This window comes from Athene noctua, chromosome 1 (assembly GCF_965140245.1).
Source record: "Athene noctua chromosome 1, bAthNoc1.hap1.1, whole genome shotgun sequence".
Lineage (NCBI taxonomy): Eukaryota > Metazoa > Chordata > Aves > Strigiformes > Strigidae > Athene > Athene noctua.
This window is the reverse complement of record NC_134037.1, coordinates 201,408,534-201,430,816: the sequence shown is the minus strand read 5'-3', so window position 1 is coordinate 201,430,816 and position 22,283 is coordinate 201,408,534. Positions and strand designations below refer to the sequence as shown.

Genomic DNA, 22,283 nt, shown 5'->3' with positions numbered 1-22,283 from the left:
GCTCAGCCCATATTGGAGTGTGGGGCTGTTTAAATCTCTTCTGCAGGTTTAATTTCTCATATACTGCAGCTGATAGTTTGCCTCTTCAAAACACTTTTTATGGGAAGAACAAACTGTGGAAAATCTTCCACGCAGTCTGTACATTTGCCCTTCAGATTGAAATTTTTAAATAAACTTTTGTGCCATGTTGTCCTGATTCAGAAAAGCATCTCAGCACACACTTAAAATCTGTTTCCTGAAGGACAGTGGTATTTTAAGCTTGTGCTTAAGTTCTCTGGTTGAATAAAACTGCTTTCCTGAACTGGTGCCTTAATGGTTATGCCTCCTAAAATTTATTACATGCAAGTATAAGTCTTATGTACACATGGGTAATAGTTGTCAGCAATCTATAGATAGGGTTGATGCATTTTTACTTAAATGGGATTTTAATTTTTTTTTTTATTTTCAAATAAACATATACATACCAGAAATGGTTTTTTTCACAGGTAAGGATCTTTTGCCATACTATTAAGGTTTTCTTAGTTGATTGAAAAAAACTATAGACCTTTTTGGATCTATAGACCTAAAATAATTAGATCATAATTTTAAATCTGAGTGAAACCAAAACTATCTCCTCAGCCTCCCAGTGATGGTATTTTTTTTGAAGAGCGGATGGAGAATGTGTTATTGGTGAAGTTTGGCTGGACAGGAGGGTGGGGGTGTTTGTATAGCAGAAAAGAGTGAATAGACATGGCATTCTCTTTCACTGATTAATTCTAAAATGACAATGTGAGCTGCTTGCATAGGTTGTTTCAGCTACTTCACATTGCTTTAAAATTAAGGGGGGAGGAGTGAAGGAAAATAAGTGGGCAAATACCGCTCTTCTAAACATAAGATAAAGCCAAAAGAGTAGATTACCTGTTGGAGACAGAATGAGGAGAAATTGTTTCAGAAGTTGTCATAACTTACCATTAAATGCCATATTTTTTTTTTTTTTTAATAGAATGTTGATTTCTAAATGAACATCACTTTTTACTCTGCTTCCCCCCAGTCAAAGACAAACAAAAAACCCAAAATACCCCCCAGTATTATGTGACACTTATATACAAATGAAGTATTCTCATTTGGGCACACCGTTGCTAAGCCAAAACTGGCATTCGATTATGGCAATCTGGAGCTGTTAAGAGTGAACTGTATATAAGCATTACTTTTGATTATCAAAGCCATATCTTTTCACTATACTGTCTGCAGGACATAAAGATGAACCTTTATCTGATTTTGCAAGTATTGGGTATGAGAAGACACAATTGTCATATATGCTTCCTTTATACTTAATGTGGTTTCTTCCACATATGCATATTTTTACTTCTCCCTTAATGGATTGGGTGCATGTATTTCTGAATGAATGTCTGTTATCATGCTGTTTCTCATTGCATTGACTATGAAATTCGCTGAAAGAAAATAGGAAGGAAATGACTTTTATTTTTTTTTTTAATGCAAATACTCCACTGCTGTGCATACGATCTTTCAAGGGAGAGGGAGAAGGGGGAAGAAACTTGTTCTGACAAGTCAAGACTTGTTTTTATTTTTTGGTCTGTGATGGAAACCCACAGTTGTCAGCTGCTAAAAAGTGAACTGCAAGCAACATAGTAATAACTTTAAATTGCAAAAAGGTATATTATGATACTGATGCATTTATTCCTCTTAATACCATTATATATTTTCCCTTAACAGTTCTCTGTTTATGTGTAGATGTTTCCCAAGTATTTGTCCTGTATATAAAAATTTCTAGTTTGGGAAGAGGAAGTTGAATTATTTTCACAGGTTTGTAAGAAAGCCTCTTGGTTTAAGTATGATCATTAAAGGAATTGTCTCTTTTATAGGAGGAACTTAAAAAAAAAAAAAAAAAATGGGGCAGGCAGTCAGGAATTGAACTGGAACAGCTGTAGCAGTAGAGTCCTTGTAAGGAAGCATCTAGTATGAGACCTTGTGTGTGCACACGTGTGTGTGGTTTTAATTAGTGGAAATACTTGAGGCTTCCTGCTAACCCAAGTTTACATTCCCAATATTTGTTTCTGAACTGTGAAATGCAGAGAGATAAGCTATGCTTTCATACGAAGAAATGTTAACTAGTGTAGCTGCCCTCATGTCCATTTCTCAGGTAAAATTAGAAATAGAGCACAAATACATTTGGTAGGCTACGGACAATCTCTCAGTTGAAGGGCAGGTGGATTAACTATTTATACAAAATATGCATATCGGCATCTCTAAGCTAATCTGTGTCACATTGGATTTTCACGGTGAAGAATGCAAGGCTGAATTGAGAGTCCAAGGTATGGTATCTTCTGTTAGCAAGAAGATTTAGACATACCTCCATTTGTATTTCATAAATCAATTCTTGAGAAGTACATTTTTATTTTTTTTTAATGACAGGTGATTTTGCTAGGGGCACTTCTGCCAAATATAAAATCAGTGCCTCTTGCATGTAGTGGGGTCAGCCTGATGTATCCCATTAAGAATAATTTACAATGCCATCCTGCTTGTATAATTCAGAGTAGAACCCCGCAGAAGTGTAAATAGAGATAGCATATTGAAGTTCTAAATAACACTTGTGTTTTGAATTCAGAAACAGTCATTGAATATATGATGCAAGCTTTTATTTTTCTTTAATATATAGTTAAAGCAAAAAAGTCTTATAAAGTATTCTTAAGTTTTGTAGACAAAGCATAGATGTTACTGTATATGTGCTAATTGTGGCAACGTTTTACATTCTCATTCTAGTCTGGTTTTTACAATAAAATTAATTTTACAAAAAACACTTTTCTATTTTTATGTACTGACATATGCAATAAATTGATACATTAAAAGTGCTGTTAATGTCTTGTTCTAGTTTGTGGCCTGTCTTCAGCATGTGTACGGGGTTGGTTTTTTTTTTTTTGTATACATGGTAACTGATCAAATATCATTTTCAGTTACTTAAACCAGAGCACATGGAACAGACATCTGCATTGTTAGATGCGGCATTTGTGGAAAGCTATTACAGCGGGGAAAAAGTATAGTACAGATGTCTATTTCTAAGCTTTGTCATGTATCCTCACTTCCAGGAAGTGTTAATAAGTAAAACTGATGTGCAGTAGCTCTCCATCGCTTTCTAACACATTCTGCATTTCATAATTTCTGTTTTCTGGGAGGCTGAGGGATGGTCTAAATATTATGTCACTTAAGAAATACTTTTAAGTGTTTCTAACTAGTTTTACCACCTGTTGCTGGTAATATTTTAAATGGCAATTTAAAATTCTATAATGCCACTCTAGCAGGGGTTCAGTTAATTCAGGTAGCTGCAACAGGTATGCAGGCTGGAGCAATTTCTCCTTTCTTACAGGGAGATGAATAACTAAGATTATATCACCTCTGCTCCTGTCCTGAATGGTTAATGTGAAATACCCAGAAAATAAGGATTTACTGCTCTTCTCTAAATCTGCAAAATGTTTGTCCTCACCTGGATTACTGCAAGGCTTGTAGTTCAGTTTTAACCCAATAAATAGGAAACGGGAAGGGGGGTGGGTGGTACCTATTAGTTTTGAATGGGAAAAGTATATTTCTGTTTCTTGAAAAAGAAGCATTAAAAGTAAAGGAGCAACTCATATTTAGGTACTCCATGTGAATACTGTCCTTGAATGCAAAGCAGTTTGCTGTCTTGGGAACTATGTCACTAAACCTTACTAGTGCAGTGCTGCTCTGAAGAACACAACTCTTGCATTTGCTTTTTCTTATCTGAAAAGATAATTTATTGCAGCTGGGCTACAATGTACAACATAAACTGTGTCCTGAAATGTCTCATGATGTTACAGTCATTTGCTTAGTAGATATGTATAGGCCTTCATATCAGATGGAAAAAGGTAAAATACAGTATTTGAATTTATCTCAGAATTTGCAAGTACTGCTTAAATCATAGTAAACATTCATAAAGGCAACATCTGAATTAAGTGCTAGAAATGAAACAAAGGCATGGAATGTGCTGTCTATTAAAAAGATCAAGTATAGGTAGGTAAGGTTTTGATAAAATACTGAACTATTGGCTAAGCAAAAATTATTTGCTTCTAAGGTATTGAACATGCCTGAGCTTTAAATCCTTTGTTGGACCTTATTCAGGGTCTTCATTTACAGCGTTCTGTCTCCGCAAGTAGATAAGGAAGATACACTGAATGTTTTCTGGAAATGTTTTGACAACCTTAATGTGATTAATTTGTTATGCTTCAGCTTGGGTGGGGACAGAATAACTCTATGGCTTGAAAAAACAGCAATTTTGCCTTCTCTGAAAGGCAATACAGCTTAAGAGCAAACGTGGGTTTAATGTATTACAGAACATGGTTTCATTCATAATAATTGGATGTACATCTTTAATAAACTTAAGTAATGAGCTCAGTAATGCAAAACTGCAAGGTTGCTGGCATGAAATCTAAGTGTGCTCACGTAACAAGTTCGGAGAGATGTTGCGAGTTTTGATAAGCAACTAAGGAATGGATTCTGTTGCTTGAAGACAGAAAGGAAGCTCTACAGCTGTTTTGCGTTATGCTTACATCTGGTGTGGGCTAATTATTTACAAAAATTTAAAGGAAAAGGTCAGGCAGAGAACCCTTCCCTTTCTGTCCTTGAGAACTCGGGGACAGTGTAGCAATTAGATACAGCTGTGAAGAAGTAATGCTATGATTTGAAAATGCTTGGATCCCTGTCCTGTGCTCTCTATTAAAGGTCCACAGACTGTACATAGCAGCAGAAGAGTGGCCACTCCCATGTGAAGGGCCATGGCTGTTTATTTTGCTACCATACAAGTGCATTTTTATCCCATCTGTGCAAATCTGTCAAGTTGCACAGTGTCGAAGAGGTGGAGAAATGCGCTACTCCATGTTGCTGGGTAGCCAAGCCAGTGAGACTGGTAAGAGAAGTGAGCTACAGCTGTGTGACAGAGCTCTTTTTTCCCTGTGCAGTAAGAATGAATTGCTATAGCATCATGGGGGCGGAGGGAGGAGGTTGGCATTAAGCTGTTGTAGTATATGAATCTTGTGTTGACTTTTTATGTTTTAGATATTTTAAAAATTATTTTATATTTCTTGTTGGTTCTGCTGCATACTTTGAGAGACACCTATAGTAATTGCTTTTCCTTCCTGTGCTATTTCCTATTCCCTTTGAAAGCACTGTAATAACCCTGTAAAAAGTAATGATGGATGGCTGCAAGCCAGATGTATGTATGACTGTGTAGTGTGCATGCCAGATTTGGACCCAAATTGTCTAGATGTCTAGAGAAATGAAGTCTTGGGCAAGGAATAAATCAGGCATGGCATATCTAAAATGTGCAGTGACACTCACGTTATCCTAAGCAATTTTGAAATTGGGAGGCAAAGAGAAAATAATACCTCTTTTGCTTCAGAAAAATCTCATAGGGGTTTTTTTTCCATTTTAACAAGGTAATATATCAAATAAAGCTTTAACTGTTTGTATAGCAGATCCTTTATTTGCAAGCTGTTCAACAGCTTCCTAAAATTTAAGATAATAGGATGTAAGGTACACAGCCACAGGAGCACAGTATCTACACATAGAGTGATTTTTGGATCCATGTGTGAGGCAGGAACTTACCTGGTTTTGCTACTGTGTAAATTGCAGTTTATGGCTGCAAAAACTAGTTAAGTGTCCTTGAAGGGAACATGTACTGTTTCAGAGGGCTATTTATGAATACTCTTAATACAGAGATCTGTAATAGCAGAAAACTGTCATACAGGATTTATTCTGATCTTCAGAATACTTTGTCCATTTTGTCTATCTTCAGAAATGACTTGAAATTAAATGTGTTTAAAATGGATCCTTTGCTTATTCTTTGCTCCTCTCTCTGTTCTGCACTGTCTTGTGTAGTAGGGCAAACTATCGTGGCCTCTTTCTTTCTGTAATAACCACAGGGATCAGTTCCATTTTATGGCTACTACAGAAGTATGTGAAGTTGGACCTTTGCCACTGGAGCCGTACTTTTAGTGTGACCATGAACATTTGCCTGGATCTCTCAGTTGCAGCATAACGTCCCTTTTAAAAACAGAACACTAATTTTTAAGTAAGGTTTCACATTTCTTCAGTAAATTGGGTTTTTATCCAAGTCTTCATATTCGAATCATCTGCTTTTCTTTTGTATGTTAAACTTCATTATGGGATTTTCCTCCCCCTCAAAGAAGATGCTTTTGTGGTTAAAGTACAGTACTATATTTCAGGAAATCAAGAGTTCAGTTTCTGGTTCAACCACAAATTTCCTGTGTGATTGCTTACTATCTCTGCCTTGGTTCCTCGCAGATATAGTGATGAAGTTTTATAAATTTGCAGGTTAGCAGGGCCCGTCTTGATCATTTAATCTGATACTCTGCATAACGGAAATGAAAAAAAAAAACCCCGAGTGTTCAACATAGCTCCTCTTTTGGGTTAAAGAGGCACTAAATGGTTGGATTCAGTGTTTGTATGGATCATCTGTACTGTGCATGCAAAATAGGACCATATTTTCAGACTACCTTTATTATAAGTGTTTATTCCTATTTGCTTCCACAGGTAGATGGCCAGGAATAGTTTTGAGCAGTTTAATGCAGTGCCGTTCTGTTTTCTAGAAATAGTTTGGAAAATGCTGCTTTGAACCAGACTTGAGGTGGTCGCTTGTTGCCCCAAGGTTTTACTGCATGTATGCATAACATAGCTTGTGTGTCTTGAACCAAAACCAGTTAATATGCTAGAAACTTTTGCAAAAGGGTTTTCAGGGCAGCAGACCAGTAGAAGCAGGCTGCTAACCACAAACTGAATACCCTTTCATGACAGGTTCTTTAGGCCTCTTATATTCATTCTGGGTTTTTTTCTGAACCTGTTTGGTTTTGACAGTTGTAGCTCTGTGCAAACAATTTTGTCAATATAAAATCACGATTACTGCTACTTTTTATTTTTGCTTAATATTCTGCTCCAGCATATATATTCAAATACCACTTTTATTTCAACAAGAATGTTCCACTGAGAGCTCATGTACAGCTGGAGTCAACACCCTCCCATGTCTGCTAATGGAAGACTAATCTGAGCCCTCCTTAGTCATCTTTAGTCATATCTTAGATTAAAACACAGAAAAAACTGCACATATGTTAATTTTACTGAGTTTGCTTCAAGCAAGCTAAGGACTACTTTGCAGCTCTTGCCAACAAGAGGAATCATAAGGATGGTATGTTAAGACATAGTGGCAGACATCGAGGCACCAACTCCACGCTCTAGGATCTGCAACTAGCATGGGATTTTTTGTTTGTTTGTTGTTTGTTTTAAGTAATTTTTCTGAGTTTTTACTTTTAGGCAATTAGTAATCTGCAATTTACTAAAGCTTCGTTTGATCATGTTAAAATGGAAGATGTTCAACTAAGTCTATTTCTAGGCAATTCATGTTGTTTTTCATGATTGATCTCTCACTCCCATTTTCTACTGTTCCACTATGTTTTTGTATCACAGAAGTTGTCTAAAATGATATTTTCTTTCAAATTATTTAACTGCTCATGAAGCTGTAGGACAGCACAAGATTGCAAACAGTGATCCCTTTGATACTTAACTAGAAACACCTGCTGAGTTTAACAGTTTGTCATGTGGGGGCTGTTCTGATTTTTCTCATCTCCCCTTTGAAATTCTCATTTATCAGAATGGTAAGCAACATAGAGCCAGATGTCTTACAGAAGTCCTCTGTGTCACCACAATTATTTTGTCAGCCCAAATAATGACGCCGTTTAAAGAAGTGTGGAGACTGGGAACAGCCTATTTTCTCCAGAAGCAACTAGAGTGATGCTAATTATATACCTATCTGTTATTTTCTTACATGTTAATGACTACAGAGGCCTCACTGTCCAATTGTTTCTCAGTGTTCCTGGATAGCTAGTTATAACTTCTATTCTCTCACTTGGTTTCATTATCTTAAATAGCACTTATTTTCCACCTGTCATATTATTTTATTTTTGGAACACAGTCAGTACTAGGCTGGTAATGTTTTGATGTCTAGTAATACTTCAAGGCACATCTGCTTTGTTCTAATAATTGCTTATTCTGTTCAAAAAAACCCCTACCTTAGTTCATTTTAAATTTCCTTCAAAATGCAGCCCCATTTACACCTTAGCCTTGAAAATAGGTACAGAAACCATATGGTATTCTGCTCTCGTTTCACCCTGCACTGATTACTGTATCATTTCTTACATTATGTACATGCCTTCTAGGAACATATTAAGATACGAGGTATAATTTTTTTTCATCTGCATTTAGGAAAATAATTACTTGTCTGAGAAGGATATTGGGCAGTTGCTAGAGGAGGCAAAGTAAGGAAAAGAGTACCTTGCATCACAACGGAAGATGACAAATCTTATAAGAGCCCTCAATTTCTCATCGTCTTAAGAAATAGAAGTGGGAGAGGCTACGGAAGTTGTTATTCTATTGTTGCTCCTTCTTCCTTCTCCTTCCCAACAGAATCAACTCGATCTGAGCTACTCTGATAGGTGTTACCATCAGAATTCATTACACAGTATTCAGACAGACCTGTAAAAGTTCTCTCTCCTGCAAAGATAAAGTTTACTTACATGGTAAAAAAATTTAGATTCCAGTGGGAGGGACACATGACACCTGTTGATTTTAGCTCTAATTGTGATGCTTTTTGGTCTTTTTTGTTTCTGTCCCAGATCACTGAAACTGTTAATAAAGGAGTAAATCTTTATGTGAGAAGACAATACAAAAAGCATATGAACGTATTTGGGTTATTCAGGTAGCCTTGCTGATGTCCAGAAGAAATCAATTCATAATGCAGGGCTTTAAGATGAAAGGCCTTTAAAAGATGATTTTAAACTAGACACTCAGGCTTCACTTGAAAAACTTAAGCATTCATGTTCAACGTTTGGGGGGGGGGAGTTAACGAGTCTCTAAATATTATTTTCCTTCTATACCCCTCTGACCCTTTACCCCCCTATTATAATTTTCCCTTAATCTTTCTCATCTTGTAGATTTCATCCCTTCCCATTCCTCCCCTGCCCAAAGTTTCCTTTCCCCACTTCTTTGTATCCCCTTTTGCATTAATCCAGGCCTTGAATTCTGTAAAGGAACTATATTTATTAGATAAGCTTAATAAAATGTTATCCCTTTTCAAAGTAGTATGATGAACTCAACTGCAGAATCTGCAACTTCATACAGTTGAGAGACCAGTAATTTGTTACTCATACCTGGGAATATTTTTCACTTTTGTGTTTAGAAAACCACAAAAACTTTTGTTTGAATAGGTCATGCCCTTTGTAGGTGTATAGGCACTTTAGATATGAAATTACATATATAAATATATATATTTTATACAAACAGTACGTCTATTTACCTACACACACAGAGACACATGCATTGTCAGATGTGTATGTCTTTTAAGTAGCACTGGATGATATGCTGCCAGGAAACTTTACATTGTTTCTGCACTTCTAGATAAGGCTTTAAATTACCAGTGGTACCGGCTGTGCCTAAATTTAAAGATAATGGGAAACTGTAATAGCAAGCTGCCGCATAAATAAAAAGTTGAAAGTGAAAGGAGGAAGATAGATTGAGCAAGCAGCTCATGAGAAAGTATTCATTTCCAAAATGCAGTACAGAAAGAAGAAAACTAAAAGGAGGCTGAATCTTAGACGTTCACTCTGTACATTAAGTTTAATGGTTCTATCAACGGCTTCATATGACAGGAAATGATCTGGGCGTTTTGTTCACTTATTCTGGATGCCCTTAGTTTCAGAGAGCAACTGGTAACATGGATTGCACCTCGGAAGGGGACAGCTGAACTCTCCCTTTGGCTTTAGTGAGGAAAGAGCAGCGATGAAATCCGTGGACTGTGTGCACGTCATCCAACAGAAGGATACCGCCTCCTCTCCCTCTGCCCCCCCTGGTGCTGCTTCAGGCACCACGGGACTTTTTTCTGTCACATTCCTGTGGCTTGCAATGCTCCTGTCCTCTTGTCTTGCAGCAGTCTCTCTTTACCATGTTCTCGCCCTGAAAACAGAACTAGAAGCTCTGCGCAGCGAGCTGATCTACAGGGTCCAGGCAAGGTCTCTGCTAGACCGGCCACCCATGTCCCGTGATGAAAATAAAGCAGGTACCCCTGTTTCTTCCTTCCTGCAAGTGTCTGCAGCTGTCACCAGGCAGGTAAGCTGGAAGGGTGGGTTTTGGCTTGCGGGGCATGAGCAAATGTGAGGCTGCATTCGCTGACTCTCACTTCTGCCCTTCAGGAGAACCGGCTTCCTGGTCCTGGCCCAGCTGAGAGCTTCCAAAAGGAAATCTGGAATGGGAGTGGAAGCAGGGGGAGAAGATCTGTTGTCCACACAGAAAAAACAGGTAAATAGCATCTGGTGGAGTGGGTTGGGATGCTGCAGTTGGATACTGTCTTGAGAAAAGCAGCAGTGCTTGACTCATGTCCTCTCCCGCCAGCCGATCCCTGCTCCCAGAGCCCATTAAGGTTTTTACAATTATTGTTGAATGAACGGTGTTAACTGTAGGTATATTCTCCTAATGGTTACCATGCTGTTTAAGGTACCAAATATTTGTGCTGTCTGCAGACTGATCTTTGAATGTTAGATCCCAAATCTTCTCGTAATGGAGTTATTTTTCAATGACGCAGGAGAGTAAGGCAGATTTAAATTCTTCAGACTGTAAATTACTCCATTCTAAATCCATCATTCTCAGTTAAGGGTAATGCCTAACTTGCTTGTCTCTGATCAATATTAGGAAGGGAAAGATATTATTAAAAATGCCAAGTCATTTTTCTGGGAAAACACGTTCATGCTAAAAGAGAGAAGTAACAAGAAAACTCCTTAACTTAAGGGAAGTTGGAGCTTTCAAAGAAAAAGTCTGGCTTGTACCTGTCAAAAGAGGCAGACTACAAGGAATTCGGAAGTTTAGCACAATTTCTGCATTAAAACCATCTTTTAATATAAGGAGCAAAATGAATACAGGCATGCCTGTCCTGTAAGATATTTTTATCATAGCCTTTTTAAAAGGTGCTGCAGAGGACACTGAAGACTGTGCTCCATAAAAGACATCTGATGTGTATTATAATGCTTGAATATTAATGGAATATATTTGTTTCCTTTGGGGATAAAATTCTTACTTTTTTTCCTTTTTCTCTTTCCAAATACAATGATTCCTGATAGGATGAAATGCAGAATTTTGTTATAACAATTTGCATACACACTCTAATTGCACCGAGTAACTAAAAATGTCCTTGAGTTGCTAAATCAGTTCAATCCTCTTAACGGATACTTTTAGATTGTAAAAGCCTGATACTTTTAAATTGATTGATACTTTTAGATGAAAGCTGTTATCTTAAATTATTAATAGATGAAGTTAAAATGGAGTTAAAATGGATTAATTATTTGAAGGTATAGACTAAATTACATGTGCTTTTGATTGACTAATTAATGTGAAATATATTTCACTTAAGCTTCAGCAAGCTAAATGAAATTTAAGATCTAGAGTATAATCACTCTATTTACTTCCAGGTCTCTCAAAAGGGAGTATTCATTTAGGACATCACCTAAAACCCATAGGTTTAAATCATATTCCTTCTATTTCATTAGTAATCTTTGGTTCAGGGTCTTGGCTAAGAGTGATTTCACAAACAGGACTGAGAACGATATTGCTTAAATTGTATTTCTTGTAGCCTGTTTCCTATCCCAGGAACCACAGAGCTTCCCTGCTCTCCCCACCCTAGCATCTCCCAAATAAAAAGTAGTGATCTTTTATACCTAAAGCACAAGTATCTTCAAAAATAGAGAAGCATGTCTTTTTAAAATGAATATTACAACATCACTACTCTGCAAGTTATTCAGTTCCCTTCACAGTAGCTTTCATCTTTATTCTTATTGCTATTTGAGATTGTATGGGGGAGAGGAAGTTTTTAGGGTCCTCAGCTGTGCTTCTGGCAGATGTAAGATTCTTCTCATCAGGTAGCCACCTCTGATTATACCTATTTGTCTTTCTTCACATAAAATTCTAATTAAGCTACTTATTTTTGTAAGCTTTTTTTTAAAAAAAAAAAAAAAGGATGCAGCTGGCTTTAAAATAACAGAAAGCATGGACTATAAACTAATTTAAAAGAAAAAAGTTACATAGGTTGACCTACTACAAAACTGTTTTCCAACATGACCATCATAGTTTTATATATAAAAAGGAAAAAAGTAAATTACAAATCTTGCATTTATATAAAAGGTTATCTGTTAGGCAGGGTTACCTTTCTGTCTGCTATGATTACAAGAAATAAAAGTTGTCAGAGTTCAGTAAGATGCTACATTTTCTCAGATCAGATTTCACTGATGGCCACGAACCTACTAGTCAATGCTAAATTTTGTTTTATCAAAGCAAGTGAAAAAAAACAACACGGTGTTGTTCATGGTGCTGAATCCTGTCTGTTACTTGGTCATGTACACAGAATTTCTGGGTCCATTTCTGGGTCCATTTCTGGGTACCAAAATCCCAGCAGCCTTCAAATCATCCTGCAGATGTGGTGGGCTCATTCTGGTACAATGGCAGATAAATGAGGGTATTGAGTGAGGTGCCTTGTTCTTGTCCTATTTCTGTTTGCTTCAACAAGGTCTCAAAGTAGACTCTGGTCTCTTAATTAATCATTGACCCATAATTTCACTTTAACATGGACCAATTCCTTAAAAAGTGAATACTTGAAAACATCACTGATGTATCATTGCTTCTCTTGTGCTTCATCAGGAGCAGAAGTAAAATCAGAACCATTGCTTTGTTTATAAATAAAGTTGTGGTTCAATACTCTTTTCTTTCTAAATTTTAATTATTGAATTCCAGAAATAGATGCCCCATGATTCTTTTTAGGTCCAGCACAGCCTTTCTTGAACATATGGAATTTCTATTTTTTTTTTTTTTTCTACTTGCTTGATGTTATAGGCATAAAAGTGGCCACAAATTAGAATTTTAATTAAAATGACAGTTGAATGAAAATGGATCTAATACAATGTTGTTCTTTCATATTTTTATGGGGTATGCATTTGTCTGTGTTCATGCATAAAACTATTAGTCATCAGTAGTTGTACATTTTGTGTCTCAAGAAAATTTCCAGCTCAAGTAGGTTGAAGAGATGGATTTCAGGCATCAATTTCAAATAAAGCGGTACAGTTAGCAGTCAGAACCAGAGTTCTTGATACACAACGAGTAGGAGTTAATGGGTGATTTTGAAAGGTACATATTATTGACGTGCAAGCAGAGAGATCATCTAATCACTTCTGGCAAATGTCATATCAGGACACATAAGAACAGATAATTTTTTTCTTATTTTTCTTTGGTTTTATATATTTTGTGTTTAGAGGAAAATCACTACACAACAAAAACCTCTCCTGAATTTTATACCCTGTTCAAAATTATTCATTGCCTTTCCTATATGTTTCCCTCTAAGCTGTATATGCGCTTGAGTCCAGGAACAAGATATAGGTTCCATTACCCAAGCCAGTTCAGTATACGAATGTCAAGTTTCATTTACATACTCTCTATGTGCCTTGTTCTGATCATTACTGTGGGATTCTGATTCCCACAACCAAGTAGGGAGGAGAGCATCAGGTCTTCTCTAAACTCAAGTTCAGTCAACATTCTTCTGTGATTGGATTGGAGCATCCGTGGACTATATTTACTTTGGTGTATTGAAGTTATCCATCTCAATCAGTCTGACTGCATGTATGGAAGGAACTGAGGAGAAATTCTAAGTAATTCCACAAAGCAGTAAGGCAAGCTGACCTGGTGTGTGACTTGGCAAATTTTTTTTTTTTTTCACTGGTAGTTCCTGGGTTGTTCTGTAATATCAGTTGTGTCCACGGAAAATAACTATTGCCATGCAAGTTGTGAGGATTTTGCCATTGTTCTTGGTACAAATTCCTTACTAGCACATTGCTACATTTACTTTGGCAAATTGGTACGTTTGTTGGTTAGAAGTATTTTGACTCTGTATGTTGTTGTTTTAGATCTCTGTGAGAGAGGGGATAGCAAGGACTTTTACAAGTGAAACTTGACTTCAGTGATCTTTGAATCAAGAAACTTAACCTTTTGTTACTAGTCTAACCAAATGCCACATATAAAATTCCCTCACCAAATATTCAAAATACTTCTTATTTTATTGTTTGAAGAGAGGAAATATAAGAGTTCTCTTAATAAAAAAAGAAATATCTACTTCTTGAAAAGATGCATTATTCTTTTTTGTTTCTGCTGACAACAGACTAACTCAAAAGGAAGTAGGCTCTTCTATGCAAGAGAATAGACTTTTACAATGCTTGCAATTTTACATGAAGGATTCCGCTTGATCAATGAATCAGTGCTGTGCATTATGCAGAACACTTCAATCCAAAATGCACAAAATGTACTCTATTTTTTAAAAACAATATCCTGCTTTTTACTATATAATAGAAGTCTACATAAAGTATTCTTAATTCTTAGTAAATTATTTTCTTGTTATTCTGATTGTAACATGATACTGGTAATTCTGTTAAGGTTAGAATAATGCTAGATATTTGTTAGGTATGAGTCATATTTGTAACTATGACCAAGCCATTTTAATGCAGGGACTGATTTAACCCATGATTAATGCCACATAAAGACTTCTTAATTTAAAACCACCAAATTAAACAGTCTATAAAAATGCGCAAGCAAAAAGTGGAAGAAGATCTTTTGTGATAAGAAATGAAGAAATTAATGGAAGAAGGACAGGGAATTGTTCAATAACATACATATCTTATAAATTGTATTATCTAGTATTTAAGTATGTTTTGGGAAGTCTACAGAGCACATATCTAGACCAAAGAATAAACCTAAACAAGCAGGTCTGCTTTTTAAAGTTTAGGATTTTTCTTGGGTTCATTTCAGCAAAAATTGAGATAGATGTCTCAGGCCTCAGTTATCAAAACTTTAAAACTTATGCATGAGTTTACAGATTATAAACTTGACATTTTGTTTGGATGGATTATGACATTAGATTGCAAAATATTAAAATGATTATGCAAGTTAAATAATACAAAAACTTGCATGGGAGGGCAAATTTGATTTTACCAATATCAGGTCTTAAATCATACAGATATGCAGAAAGCCATTTTCCTATCCTGCTGCAAAAGCTAGCATTTTTTTAACAAAAAAAAATTGTGGTTACATTGCTCAACCGGTGGACAACACATCCCTTCATGTGCTGACTGTGGTTTATAAAGGCATCTGGAGTCACTAACTTCTTCAGAATTGGCTCTTCTGTTTATGGAAGAAGACAGACTCTGAAATGTGTTTCTTCCCACCCACACCCTGCAGAGCGGTTAAAATCAGGAAAAAAAAAAAAAAAAGCAAGCTTATCAAAGCAAAGCTATTATATGAAGTCATAAGATGGGGGACACTTTATTGTTCTAGATACATTCTGTTTTACTCAGCTAGACCTCATAGCGACACTCAGGCTAGATGTTTGTACACTTTTAAAAAACATATTTTATGAATCTCGTATTCTGCTTACATTATTAATTACTCAAAAATCCTTTAGACTACGAAGCTGATGCTCAGGTTTGATTTACAGTGGGCTGAAGGGCATTCAGGTAGAGATTTTGATTTATTCTGCTCAGTGCTGGTAGTAACAATTCAACCCATATTTTGTAATGCATATATTCTTGATATTGTACTTCAGGTAAGATCTGGGTCCTTCTTGGAACAGAATTGCTAACAGTTCTTAACAATGTTAGTTAGCATTTTACTGAAAAACTCTGTTGCTTTACCCAGAAAATATACTCTGTATATTCATATCTTCTCCTCAATAGTAGTGTTGCTTACTCTGAATTTGTTTCAATGAATTAATTTTAAGCATCTATGTAGTTCCATTGAGCTCAAAGTGAAGTATTTGTATATACTGGAAATAGCTATGTGTCATTCTTGGCTTCTGAACATTTTTTTGAAACATGTTGTTGTTCAATCCCTCAAACATTTTTTTAGCTATTATTTGCCCTTTGCGGCTTTAGGTAAAATGGCCACTGTGCTAGTTTCTGTTCTCCTTATTGTCATGATGACACTGTTCTAACGTATTTGTCCATGAAAAACAGCTTACTATATTCTGTGGAGCCTTATTTCTATCTGCATAAACTAAAAAAAGAGACAGTGAGGGTTTTTTTTAGGATATGTGTAGATTTGGTATCTGTATAATAAAGCAGAGTGGGTATGTGCTTTAAAAAGATGGAAAAGATCTCAAACTGTACTGAACTTCATGATTTTAATTAATTGTGTAGCAGTTTTCAGCAATGATGTACTAGTATTTTAGTGCTGCAAACAACTGAAATGTAAATACAGACTTGCGAACTGTAAATCAGGATAGTTTCAAGAATGTCAATCAAGTTTGCAGAGCAGGTTGAACGAGAGTTGCTAAAGTAGCCATAACTTTCACTGCTTGTGGACACTACTCATTGGTACCCTGCTGGATGGCAGTTAGTGTGAATCATAACCAATCCTCTGTTTGATTCGTGGAAAATCCAGTGGCCACACTAGTGAGTTCTTTTAAAAGCAGGAATGAAAGTTTTAGTTAAGCTTACTGAAATACTAGGGAATCAGAAAATTCCATTCATGAGGAAGGCACTTTGCTCCAAAGGAGAGTGAATTAATACCTTGTGAAATAAATTGCCTGATGTGCCTTGTTGTGCAACTCCAGCTAGTCACATTTTGATTTTATTTGGAAGCTTTTTTTTTTTTTTTTCAGACAATTCTCTCACTTGCAAGTATGATAGAAAAATGACTGAAGTCTAATAGCTTTTTTGTTTTGTGTTGGCTTGGTTTTTCTATTCCTTATCAGGAGGCAGGGAATTCAGATGCCTTTAAATTCTTGGTTTGAAAATCTATAGATTTTGTCACATTATTGATGAGTATTGATAGAACTCAAGGACGTGTTCCAGTGTAGGAGACGGGAGCTTGCAGGATAGCGTTCCCATTAACATCAGTAGGGCTTACAGCTTGTGTGATCATCATGACATTGGAGCATCCCCAGATGTGCACATCAACCTTTGTCCACTGCCAGATGGCACCGCTGAGTGCTGGTGAGCATCCAGCCCTCTTCTGGTATTTTCCGGCAGGCCCCCTTGGAAAGGAAACTTAGATACAGAGAGAGGCTGCTTTCTACTTTAATCCTCTCACCGTCTGCTGTGCAGTTAGAGGTTCATGCTGCTGGGCACGTGGGTACCACTGGCCGATGTAGAAACCGGAACCCAAGGAGTAGGGCATCTCCCATTACATCCAAGAGTGGCCAAATCTGACTCACAGCCTTCTTACCTGAAAAGAGGTAAACAAAAATGGAGATTCAGCAACCATGGCAGAATTTTCATCTCTTGAGCCTTAGTAAATTCATTTGTTTTCTGCCAAGTGCAGTAAATGCTACCACTTTGTTTTCCAGCCTTCAAAGTAGCACTAGAACCAGATGTTTTCATTGAAATCTGCTCTAAACAAATGCAACTATCTGTTTTTTCTTTTATGCTGTTCCCTGACATTTATGCTTAGCAGATTTTTTTAAAAGATCTTTGTTTCACTTGTGTGCCTATATTTTAACATACCGCAATATTTTTCTCTGATCAAACTCCGAGTTGCTCATTACTGTCACTAGTCTCTACAGTTTTGAGTAATGCGTCAGTTTTGACTGATACTAAGCTATTTGTTATGTGTGCATCAATTTGCTAACAGTCATCTCTGTATCTTCCCTCTTAGCCTCAGTATAGGTTGATTGAGTGTGGATATCTGAAAACATTGAAAGTATATATATATATGGATTTTGAGAATTTATTTTGAAAGTACCATGTAACCAGTATATATGACTAATACTTAACAGCAAGTATGACTGGAATTTCTTTACATAATATAGTAAACATCATTAGAAAATCTCATATCTGTCACAGCTGGCAAGATTGGGGGGTTTTTTGAGCTTTTTTTTTTTTAGAAAATTACCAAGGCTAACTGATCTTGTGATTTCTAGCTCATTTGACTTATTGCTACATTTTTCAATTATGTTAGGACCAGAGATTAAAACAAGCAAGTGTTACTTGTGCAACTATCTGAGGCCTCCTGCTTAGCTGCATGATCTCTGAAAGTTATCTAGCACGTGTTGTGGTATGAATTTTGTTTGGGCATGTTTGAGTAAGTTCTGCATTAAAATCAACAGATTATGTTTTCAAATAAGTGGTGAGACCAAGAGAAGATGTTTTTTCATGTCCTTTTTTTCTAAAAGAAGTTTCAAAAGCTTACTCTATTCTATTATTGATTTACATTTCTTTGATTTCAAAATGCTTTCACTTTGCAGTGCTGCAGGCCTGCTTGCAACTGATCGCTGACAGCAAAAGTGATATCCAACAGAAAGGTAAGAATAAGTTCCATGATTTATAGCTAACTATTCCATGTATTAACTCTTCTATCCAATTTTATCTAACTTCAAAGCAGTAACTGAGTTATGTCACCAAATTAAAAAAAAAAAAAAAAAAAAAAAAAAAAAAAAGAGGTCCCTGTGTCTGGACAGCTCTTGCAGATATCCTCTTTTCAGTGGGGAAATCCAGCTAGTGAGACTGGCAGTCTGGACTAAAAGTCATCTTTGTTAATTTTTGGCAGATGAAAATGAAGAAAGTAATTTTTGTTTCTGATTACCTGATAATTGTTGTTTCTTTTTAGATGACTCAAGCATTGTCCCTTGGCTTCTGAGCTTTAAACGTGGAACAGCACTGGAAGAACAAGGAAATAAAATTGTGATCAAAGAAACAGGATATTTTTTCATATATGGGCAGGTGAGAAAGCTCTATTCACTTCAGCATCTGACTTTTTAAAGGATTTTCAATGTCTCCTTACAATATGTTTGAAGTCTGCACCTCTTCATTCTGTAGGTTTTATACACTGATACAACATTTGCTATGGGACACCTAATACAGAGGAAGAAGGCCCATGTGTTTGGTGATGATCTCAGCTTGGTGACATTGTTTCGTTGCATCCAAAATATGCCACAGTCTTATCCGAATAATTCTTGCTATACTGCTGGTAAACATCTAAGTTTTCCTTTTCTTTGTTTGCAAATAAACTGTATCAAATAGAATCTGTAGTGTTGGGTGACTACGTATTGTGGCAGTTGTAAAGAAAATGGACTGCATTCATGGATCTGGTTAATTGCCAAATTACAGAATACTTAAAAAAAATATGGTTTTGTATAAAGCATCAGCAGTTGAAGGGTATGCATCTAACTTAGGTGATCTGAATTCCCCTCTCTCCATGACCACATGATGATATAATGTGGTTAGATACTTTGGTGCTTTCAGTTAGATGTCTGAATCAGGCAAAGGGATTACATACTGTCCTTATTGAAGAACTCAGTTTAACTTAGGGTTTGAATTCCACATGTAGTTGTCCCAATAAAATATTTAGGAGCCTATGTTCTTCTTTAAAACATCATATGTGAATTTTAGCCGTACAGTTTTTGTATACATTATTGTAGTATTTCCAAAGATGTTTTTAATCAGCTTAATTCTCTACTTCTTATAATGGCTACTGCAGTTTTACTCTTTGGTTAGATGAAAAATAGTGAATTCCTGAAAGGAGACTGCACAAATTAGGAACACCACAAGAAAGGCCAATTAAAATATTTAATGCAAGTCCATCAGGCTCAATGCTCAATGTATTCCTGCAGTGGTATTTAAGGAATTATTGTCAAGGCCTATTAAACCTCGTTCAGTAGTTCTTACCTGGCTGTCTTTCCCCCTTAATGGTGGATTTGAGGGTTTTCTCTTCTGTTATTTTCCAGCAAGATCTATGCAAATAGAAACTATTTTTTTTCAATGCCTTATAAAAAAGTGACATTGAACGATGGAGTTGACTGTTGGCAAGTAATGGCATTAAACAAATGGGATGGGGAAGGTAACTAATTTTTTTTCCAAATAAAACCAAATTGGCTACTTCCTCCTGGCAATTGAGGCTGTCCAAACATTTTCTTTAACTTTCTGCCCGTGCACCCAGACGTTCTGGCATCATAACCACCTTAAAGTTCATCTGTCCTCTTGCTTCATGCTTGTATTACTGCCCTCCTTTCTTAACTAGGATCTCCACTCCATTCTGTCACTTCAAAGTTCCTGCTTCCCAAATTCCCACCCTCCTGCTTTCACCTGAAAAACAAAATCTCACTGCAATCTCATGCTGCAACTTGGAGATAAGATGCTTCCAGTTATCATGTCAGCTGACGTGCGTCTGGCAGGAAGCAGACCTTTACGCTCTGCAGTTGCAGTGGATCAGCTGATGTCTGGTAACTTCATTTGGTTGGTAAAGCTCATGAGAATCTCTTTGAGAAGTGTGGGAACTTAGTGGTCTAGGACCAGCAACACCCAATGCTGACCTTTCCTGTCACATCACCATAACATGAGGAATCTGGGTACACCACTGTTATGAATTTTTGCAGCGTTTGCTTAAGTGAACTGTGATATGCAGTGTGCAGGATAGAAAGTAGGTCCAGCTCCACAGAGGATGTTAAGTGTCAGCTTTGAGTAGGCTACAGTTTGTAAGATTGTACCTAAAGGTAAAAAAAGCACTCATCACAGGTAACAAGTCATGCTTATATTTGTAAGATGATGTGTAATGACTTTTTGAATACCATTCATGGAAGTAATGTATTTGAAATATTAACTTTAAAATATTCCAAATCTTTTGCCAGGCATTGCAAAATTAGAAGAAGGGGATGAACTTCAACTTACAATACCGCGGAGAAGGGCCAAAATATCCTTGGATGGAGATGGTACTTTTTTTGGTGCAGTTAGACTCCTCTGAAGCCCTTAATTTCTGTTTTGATGCTTAATCCAGTTTTATTCTTTTCCTATGCATTTGTCAGAAAAAATAATTAATTTTAATAAAGCTGCCAATTCAGTCTTTCTCCATCTACCACCAGCTTCTGAGAACTTTGCTTCGGTTTAATAAGTGAACACAAAACAGGAAACACACCAGACATACTTGTGAGATATAACCATCATGTGATCAACAGAAAGCAAATTTATTTTAGACAATGGGAAACTCTAAATAACAACTGTAAGGCAATGGGGTTTTTGGCTTTGAAACAATTTCTTTTCCATAAGGCAAACCAAAGGAGTTGACCATAAAGTATAGCATTAACAGGACAGCTATCCAATTGTTATCCATATTTGAGAAGCAAAACTAAAAAACTAAACCACAAGTACATCTTAAATTTGCCTTGTTTCATCAATAAAAGATTTGAAGTGTAATGTATGGGGAAGAAACATCAAACAGTAGATTCCTCATCATAAAATGGAGCTGTCAGGTGGATTCTGGGTTGGGGTTTTTTTGTTTTTTCTTTGATGCCAAGATTTTGGGAAAGGAAAAAGTCTAAATATATGGGATAATGTAAACAAACTCCTCAGAAATATACAGAATAGTAGCCACTGGCTTGTTTCCTCCTTGTGAACAAAAGATGTATAAGTTACTAAAATCTATTAGTATTTACTAATTACAATTAATTTTACTGGAAAAAGGACATGTAAGATGCTTCAACAGCTCAATCTTCAAAGCATTGCTACTCATTAAGGAATATGTGTATACTTCTATGTAAACAAGGCAGGGATAGAAAGAAATATGGTGAGATTAGACACAATGCAGTTGATGGAACTGGATTTCTGGATTCGTAATTTCTGCAGTCATATATAGATGTGTTATATATATACAGTATATGTATATATATGAAAGTACACACACATAAATAAGCCTTTGACATTTGGGCACTGAATTTTATCCTCTTTTGTATATCCGATGGAAATATTGCTGCATACATAGTTTTTGTATTTCTCTTGTTTTTTGCTATGATCCATTCTATTCAATATAGTAAAAAAAAAAAATCCAATAAACCTGTAAATAAGATTTATGTCTTTTTACCCCAAGAATCCATGTGTATTGCATGGTCAAGGTAGTAATAACGTGGTAATAATGTGGTCAAGGCATCTAGGAGCTATTGTAATACAAACATTGAATACTTATTCCACTGATATTCAAAGAAGTATTGAAGTGCTACTGGAATAGATAAAATGATAAAACCCACAGTAATGAGCTGTACTTAATTAAAATATTTCTTAAGGGTTGAGAATTGTGTCATAAAAACTCATTTAGTAAAGAAAAGATGCTTTATATATTGCCCTCTCCACGTTTTTATAAATCATAATGATTTAAATGAGTTCTTACAGTGATAGACAATAAATAAAAGAGATTTAGAGCTA

The 22,283-nt window shown here is 36.2% G+C and overlaps 1 protein-coding gene across 3 annotated transcripts; it reads left to right on the top strand.

Moving 5' to 3' along the window:
* The first annotated feature begins 2,230 nt into the window (after window positions 1-2,230).
* TNFSF13B (TNF superfamily member 13b) lies at window positions 2,231-21,862 on the top strand. 3 transcript variants are annotated; one of them, XM_074910515.1, is made up of 7 exons: window positions 2,231-2,312; window positions 10,040-10,182; window positions 10,266-10,371; window positions 18,341-18,397; window positions 18,703-18,815; window positions 18,912-19,062; window positions 20,720-21,862. In XM_074910515.1, the coding sequence occupies exons 1-7, from the start codon at window positions 2,231-2,233 to the stop codon at window positions 20,830-20,832; spliced, it is 765 nt and encodes a 254-aa protein (XP_074766616.1). In that variant the 3' UTR covers window positions 20,833-21,862. The 3 variants fall into 3 exon arrangements, with proteins under 3 accessions (XP_074766616.1, XP_074766607.1, XP_074766599.1); XM_074910506.1 differs by having other exon boundaries at window positions 10,004-10,182; window positions 20,720-21,860; XM_074910498.1 differs by having other exon boundaries at window positions 2,278-2,312; window positions 9,770-10,182.
* Window positions 21,863-22,283: the final 421 nt, after the last annotated feature.

Excerpts from the sequence above, each read along its gene's own strand:
- TNFSF13B (XM_074910498.1), top strand. The coding sequence starts at position 9,856 with ATGAAATCCGTGGACTGTGTGCACGTCATCCAACAGAAGGATACCGCC. Across the intron at positions 18,398-18,702 it reads AAGTGATATCCAACAGAAAG|ATGACTCAAGCATTGTCCCT; the intron begins GTAAGAATAAGT and ends GTTTCTTTTTAG. Across the intron at positions 19,063-20,719 it reads TAATTCTTGCTATACTGCTG|GCATTGCAAAATTAGAAGAA; the intron begins GTAAACATCTAA and ends ATCTTTTGCCAG.